The 7800-nt window shown below is 39.8% G+C and overlaps 1 protein-coding gene across 1 annotated transcript; it reads right to left on the reverse strand.

The window, feature by feature from the left end:
• Positions 1-3921: 3921 nt before the first annotated feature.
• On the reverse strand, positions 3922-7508 carry LOC120699087. The gene is made up of 4 exons (XM_039982951.1): positions 7080-7508; positions 4786-4855; positions 4610-4699; positions 3922-4213 (listed from the first exon to the last, which is right to left on the reverse strand). Exons 1-3 carry the CDS (start codon positions 7266-7268, stop codon positions 4647-4649), a joined length of 312 nt encoding a protein of 103 aa, XP_039838885.1. The 5' UTR covers positions 7269-7508; the 3' UTR covers positions 3922-4213; positions 4610-4646.
• Between the last annotated feature and the right edge of the window lie 292 nt (positions 7509-7800).

The raw sequence follows: 7800 nt of genomic DNA on the forward strand, positions 1-7800 counted from the left end.
TAGTTATATTGTAACTAGTGATTTCAGATGTGATTAGAGATGTTAATAAAAGCTGACACATTGCATGCTATTTTGTTGCATTAGCTTTCTTCGATGTTGCATCAAGTGTTTTTTTTGTTATTGTGATGCTGTTTTGAGATGTTGCAATGCAACTTTTGGATACTCATGGTTGATATTGTTATATTGTATTGTTTGGATTTTGTTTTACTCCACTGGTCATGGAGTTTGGTGAAATTCGTAGAATGGAATGTAGCATGGGGCCAATTTTTATGTGTGTTTTTCAACATTTCCAAACTTTGACTTTCAACATTGTAGTCACCTCTTTTCTCTGTTGGCATATATAAGCCATTGGAGTGTCTCATGATAAGTTTCCTATCTGACATCGAGCTGCTAATAATCTTTCATTTACTAGCAAAAATGCTCGTGCATTTCTATGGATAAAATCTATATTCCTTGTAATGGTCTCGTTCCCGATTTCGATTCAATTTTTTCATTCATGGACCCAACACTACCGTGGGACCTTTGATAATGGATGAAAATCAACAACAGATCAAGGAAGATACTGTTTTTAGAAATAGGTAAAGATATATTATATGTGCATATCCTAATTGAAATAAAACCTTTATAATGAATTGCTATGGGAGATGTTGCGATTTGCATTTTTCTACTTTAATTTGTTAACATACTTAAACATCAAAAAGGAATTTGAATATGTATTTGTAATTATTTCCATTAGAAACTTTGCCTTAATAAAAACTAAGCTCACGAAAGGTGTGTTCTGAATAATTATGCTATGTTTATTTTGAACATCTTAATATCTAGAGGAACAAGCGAAAAGAAGGATGCGAACTGGGTTCTTTGCGGTGGAACCTGCCCACCAGGGTTTGAGTCCTCAACTCGACACTGGTGGTCACATTTTCCTGATTTTATTCTAGGATTTAACCCGCGCTATTTTTTCCAGTGGTAGGCGACATGTCCGTCGATAGCGAAATGTCAGTGTTGACTTCATCAATCTCAAGGATATGCCGGCTCCTTCGCTAAAAGGTGCTCATAGCGTAGGGTTGTGTATTCATAGCGGTGAGTGTGCGTGCGTTTGTGAGCGTCTGTGTCTGTAGCGAAAGAAGGGTACATTAAAATATCTGCTACAGCAATCCCCTGATGGGGCTCCACAAAAACGCACTAAATATTTCAGCACCAATATTTCTTGCATATACTCCTAAAAAGGTTGCAGTTTTTCAAAAATGTTATCTTGCATACTTCTAAAAAAGTTGCAGTTTTTCAGGTTATACATAATTATTGAGCGGGTCAATCGTCAAACAAGCAATATGATATTGATTTCCTTAAACAAATATTTTTAGTTTATACATCAACAGGGCACACGTACTTCTGCCCTTGGCAATACACGTAGGGCCATATGTCAAAGAGATTTGATGAAACTATGTGCTGCATGATCTGACGATCTCGTAACTGTTCAATCTATGTTAAAACAAATGGATCAGACACCAATGCGGCGAAGCAAGAAGCTAAGGCCACCCAATATCTAAAGCCAAGGATAATCTTTATCTCATTGAATGTTGCATGACCTCAGACATGCCATTTTAATCAATAGTAGAAGGCAACGTATGCTATGGAAACCAGCCTACTGTGAAAACTCGTGCAAACCACGGCAAAAAGGTCGTCTAAATTCATCAAAAAAATCACACATGCTGATGATATGATGATACACAACCTTGTAAAATATTTTGTCCAAACTCGACTTCGTTTGTAAGATATAAAAATAACAAATTTCAACCCAGAAAGCTGTCAGATGATTTGTTAGAAATTTGTTATTTTTATATCTCACAAACGAAGTCGAGTTTGGACAAGATATTTTACAAGATCGTGTGTCATCATATCATCTGCATGTGTAATTTTTTTGGTAAATTTAGACGACTTTTTTATCGTGGTTTGCACGGGTTTTCACAGCAGGCTGGTTTCCATAGCATACGTTGCCATAGTAGAAAGAAACACTGATGGGAATGCTTTTTTCAATTCAAAAAGTCTATTTCAGTGCATAATATATATTTTTTAGATAAACCATACAACCGGCCTTTTATATTTGTCATCTGACGCTCGACGAACGAAAATGCTTGATGAGGGGATCCAATGGGTAGAGTCGTCCAACGCTCAGCAGGCAGGTGCGATGTGGGTCCCTGGAACCGCAGGCGGTATGCTTACTGGTTTACTCAAAGTTATGTATTTGACGTCAATGGTCTTTCTGAAACATTGGAGACCAAATCAACCGTCACGTGATACTTCAGGGATAAAAATGGCTATCCGGCCAAATAAAAACTAGCATGAAGTTTGTCACCCCACAACAGATGATCAGTTGCAGTGAACTAAAATGGGCACATGGCAGGTGACACAATTGATTAGAAAGGAGTTGTTGCTGGTAGCATTTCAAGAATGTGCAGTGTGTTCAATTGAAGTAACGTTGGCCACCAAACATACAGACAGGCTAATCATGGATGACGTCACGGCAAACGTTTGGCTCGCTGCATTTTAATCTGTAAATGTTCTGCTGTGGCTAATGAGATCGGTGGAGCAATTGATTATTGAAGATGATCTCTAATGTACAAGGTCTCACTTTTTCCAGTACTTAAATGAATTTTAAGTATGTTATAAATCTCTCCCAGTACAACTTTAAATACTCTAATGGCTATTGCAGATCAACGACTCAAGCTCCTAATGTTTCTGCCAAAGGAAAACCACACTCTGTTTATTCCAGTAAAATGAATTACAGCAGAAAGGTAGATGGGGGATGACGAAAGGTCAGGAAACTGACTGAGACTCTTTGAGCCCTGCCTTCCTCTGAATATTTGTCTGTCCTAGTTCCAGAACCCTAACTGAAGATCAGGTAGTCTTGGTTCCCAAGCTTCCAGATTCCTTCTTCTCTAGGTCATGTTTCATAGTTTATCAGTAGATCAGCAGGTCTTGCTTGCCAACTTTTCAGATTCCTTCTTCTCTAGGCTACACTTCGTAGTTTATCAGTAGGAGTACATCAGCAGACAGATGACTTACCATCAATCCCTGTGTACCACCAAGAATTCAAAATGTTACCTTGCATACTCAAAAATGCAGATTTTCAGGCACTAGATAACCAGATGATTAGTGAGGTTGTTCAATCAAGCAAGGTCATGTAAGTGATAGTGATTTCTAACAGGGGCACACGTCGCCTGCCCATGTCAATGCGTAACTTCATGGCCACATGAAGGGGATTTGAGAAAACAATGTGCCGCGCTATCTGCTGGTCTCAATACTAAACAATGTTATCACAAATGGATCATATGCCAACGCGGCGAAGCAAATGAACTCAACAAAGGTTATCCGTTATCTCAAGTCAGGGATATCTTTTTTCACCTTTTCATGACCTCCGACATTCCACTTTAATCAATAATAGAAACAAAAACTGATTGAATCTTTTTATTCAAAAATCTTGTTTAGTATGCTGATATATATATTTGTTCATATTCTGCCTACGTTTTAGCAGCATACTGTCTAATTCATGCTTAAAAAGGTCAGAGCTCTTTCAATCAAGGTCAAGGGCCCACCTAACATTACTAGACAACCGTGGTGTCTGCATCTATGGGCACAATTGGTTTTCTTACTCACCCTCATCTTGATTTTGTACAGAAAGTTTAAGGACAGGCAAAGGTGCCTGGATGTCATTGCTCCCCGCTTGAAAGAGCTAAATGGCCCCAAGGTTTAACATGAAAACTAAACAACCCTGCTTTTCTACCAATCAACACCAACACTACCGGCAACCACTTCATGCAGCCCTTGCCTCTTGCAGTCAATCCAATTTCCAGAGTTTTTTTCATTGAACACTGGATTGGTGTTTCTGAAGGCGTCAAAGCCAAGCGGGACCATTTAATAGTGTAATCAGTGCAAGACCCCACACAATGGATATTCATCATTATATCAGCCTAATTTAATAGAGAATGAAAGAAGGGGGGATAAAAATAAACTCAATCAATATACTGAAACATGGCCAAATTGAATAGTCTACATGGTTTTCTCAAACAGGTACTGAGTACACTGTACTTTGAAGCATCCAAATGGGTTTACAAGATTTACTTCCTTGCGGGCACAGCTGAAGCCCAACCGAGAGCTGCAGTCCCAGCCAGGTTAAGTTGCTGGGACTGACACGATTAACCACGACTTTTGTAATTACCTGAAAGTATAAATGTTCAGTCATCAAAACACCTGAGGAACTCCATTTCATTGAGATCATGGAAAAAAAATGCTAGAATGTCTAATCACCACTAGGGGTGGTAATAGATCGTGGCCCTAATGCCCCCTTCAAAATCCAACCCAGCTTATTCATTCTTAGCTCAAAAACATATAGAATATCAGCTCAGCCCTTTTTTAGCCCAATCCTAAAAATTTCTAGGCTAAATTTTGTATGCCATTTACCACTCCTAATCACCACGAGATCAGTGGAAACTAAAACATAGTGATAAAATGGATAGAGCACCAAGTAATTAAACCCTGAAGTCCCAACACCAAGGAAAAAATATAATAGAAATGTGAAAAAAAGAGAGCAAGAGCTCACACCAAACTTTCTTACCCTGTAATTCTCCTAAAAGCTAACTCAATTTGTAGTGTTATTGGTTGGCATCATCATTTTCATCAGAGTCAGAATCACTTGCATTGTATCCTGAAATTTAGAAGGGAAAAATGATTAATGACACCAGATTACACCTTTAAATGAGATTAAGTCAAATAAATATTAATGAAGAATACCTGGACGTTTCATGCCAACCTTCAACGCTGAACTTCTGAATCTTGATGCCCTATCCATCCATTGTCTTCCCTAATAAAACACAATAAGGAAACAAGAGGAGAAAGCACAATCAGAAATTCAGAATGTATATTTGTATATGTAGCTAATAATGGTGCAGTTCATAACATGAATTCTGAGACCATCATATACAGACAGACAAAAGAGAATAGTATTTTAAACACTATTGAAATCATAAGATTATTTAGATGCAAAACCATCAAGCATATCATCTATTTAAATTCAACTATCACCAATTTCAACAGTGAATTAAACTTTTATTTGTGATTTGCAGAATGGTTGCGGATTCTGCAAGAGTAACCTAAACTCTACTATGGAGTATGTGAAAACAATGACCAAATAACATCAGATCATAAAAGAAATCGTCAAAATAAAAAAAATGGTTCGTTTAAAAGCAGTGCAGTCAGAAGTAACTCTAGGCCTGGATGATCAGATCGTGACTAAGCACTATTTTACAACTCCACACTCCACTTAGCTCCTAGCGCTTTTGTAGAACACTTTCATTGCATGATAGAGGCCCGTGAGCCATTTCTCCCTCTCCTCTTCCAACTGGAGTTCAACTTGAAAAGAGACTAGGTGGCTTTTCATTAAAACGAAACATGCACCCAAATTTGGGTTGAAATGGACAACCACACTTCCCACCCTGACGAACAGTGAGCTAGCTCAGTTCCTGGGAGTTCCATGCATTCCAACTTACTATAGCTTGCTCAATAATAGTATTCCAGGAGCTCCAAGCCCTACTTCTAAATAATCTGGTAATACTAGCAAATCCAGTCTAAATATGTAAACCTCTAAATGCAATGTCTCAAGAACTCAGACTTCAATGATTATAAAATGGTAAAAGATTGATAAAACTGGGACGACATCCTCTAATGGATTAAGAGTGGTCAGCTCAGCCAGCATGCAACAAATGCAATGCCACAGTGAGATGGATAACATAGCATACCGGCTCTTGACTGTGTACCAAATGTGCTATTTTTACTTCTTTGATACCCGTATTACTGAAGACTTGTTTGGTTAGTCCAACACCAATTATGGGATTAATGGAACAATCCCTAAGGTGGATACGCAATGCCTGGTTCACCACTAAACCACCTCAGTAACACTCTGATTGCTTACATAATCCACCATTTTTAAAGCAATGATGAACGATGGTCACCAACTGGAATATGCTTTAAATCTATTTCAGCATATATGCATACATATTTTTTTATAGAACCCTAAAAGCATATACCACAGATAAAGAAAAACAATGCTTACTATGAAAAATGCATAATCATTTACTGACTAGACCAAGAACAATTCCAAAAGGCTAGAGCTCAACAATACTGTGTTTCCGAACAAAATTGACACGCAGTCTCATATATGTATATATTTATATTTATATGTAAAAGAATGATTTCACCTAAATAATCTCAAATCCACATCTCCATGGAAATTGGAAAATAATTAGAACTAACAAAGCAACTCCAAATTCCAAACAAAGGTAAGAATTGTAAATAGATTGCTCTTGAGAGTGGCAAAACAAAAATAGAAACAGTCAAGAACAGAACTTTTTATGTCAATCAATCTTAAGTTCCAAGAAATTCTACACACAAGTGCAAAGATGAAGTTAACTGTAAAAAATATACAATTTTATCACCAAGTAAGAGACAGGAATCCACACTCCACACAATTCGTATGCAGCACCAACCACCAGCATGGTTTTGTCAGTCAGTCTGAAACTACTAAAAGCTTGTTGATTACCATGCGAGCATCTTAACTGCAAACTAAGAGCCTTAAACCTGGATCTGAACCACTAGTGTAGATTATGACGATACCACGAATACTAAATCTTAATGTTTCATCTGGCAGTAAGTCAACAGCTAAGTTCCCCAATTCATGAGCAAGAAAATAAAAACAAAGCTCCACATTTACTCCGTTTCTGTTATGTTTTTATCAGGAAACAGGGCCCCTTGATATTTTCTCCAAAACTACTCGCAGCTCTCCCATGAACCAAGGCCGTACTGATTTAAACCCCAAATCTGAATCTTGCCTTATCCAGCAAGCCCAGTTGGATAGCCAAGAGACCCTCAACCTTAAGATCCTTGGAACAGGAAAGTCCAACCACCGCTATGGAAAAGGACAATCTAAGCTAAGCATGGAAGCTGAATAGAATCCCCATCTCACTAGGACAGACTAAACAAGGAAGCTGAACCGAAACAAATCTCTTGTTAAAGAAGGTAGATTGCTGCACCTTGTACTCATTCTTGGGGACCCCGTACCCGGAGAAGAACATCTGCGCGACGAGCACCTGGTTGGCGATGTCCCCTTTGCGCGCCTCCTTGAAGGCGTCCTGGAACCAGCGCTGCACGCAGTCGCCCACCACCTCCGACAGCGGCTTCCGCTCGCACCCCGACCCGCCGGCTCCGTTGGAGCCCTCCATGGCTTCCTCCCTCCTGATAACGATTCCGTCGCCGGTAGCAGCAGCGGCGAGGGTTTTGGATGCTTCCTCCGACCTTCCGGAGACGAGAGGGAGAGCCGCAGCCGCCGGGTTGGGCTGGGGGGAAGAAAAGGGAAGAGGTTAGACGAGGCGCGCGGCTAGGAAAATACAAATAGGCGGCGGGAGAGGGGCTTTTGTGTAAATTTGCGGTGGGCTTTTGCCAACTTGCCCGCGCGGCCTGCTGCAGGCAGGATGCGTTGGCAGAAATAGCCATCGCCGCACGCGGTTTTCGTAGTGGATGCGGTGCGCTATCGTGTAGTCGGAACCGGACAACCCTCTAGCCGTTTTCAAATCGGTTTGTCTCGGGCCATTCCTAACTCATACTCAGCAGTGTCTATAGGTGGTATCTAAAAATAAAAATTACCTATAAACACTACTCCCTCCGTCTAAATATTGGACTCGTCTTAGGGTCGTGCGTAGTGACCAAGGAGAAGGAGGGGGTGGCGGAGCCACGCTTGCAATTCATCACGGCTTC

The sequence above is a fragment of the Panicum virgatum genome, chromosome 3K, assembly GCF_016808335.1.
Source record: "Panicum virgatum strain AP13 chromosome 3K, P.virgatum_v5, whole genome shotgun sequence".
NCBI classification, from domain to species: domain Eukaryota; kingdom Viridiplantae; phylum Streptophyta; class Magnoliopsida; order Poales; family Poaceae; genus Panicum; species Panicum virgatum.

Coding starts and splice junctions, on each gene's coding strand:
- LOC120699087 (XM_039982951.1), bottom strand. CDS start 7,268: ATGGAGGGCTCCAACGGAGCCGGCGGGTCGGGGTGCGAGCGGAAGCCG. Junction 4,856..7,079: donor TCCCCAAGAATGAGTACAAG/GTGCAGCAATCT, acceptor GTGTTTTATTAG/GGAAGACAATGGATGGATAG. Junction 4,700..4,785: donor GGTTGGCATGAAACGTCCAG/GTATTCTTCATT, acceptor TCTAAATTTCAG/GATACAATGCAAGTGATTCT.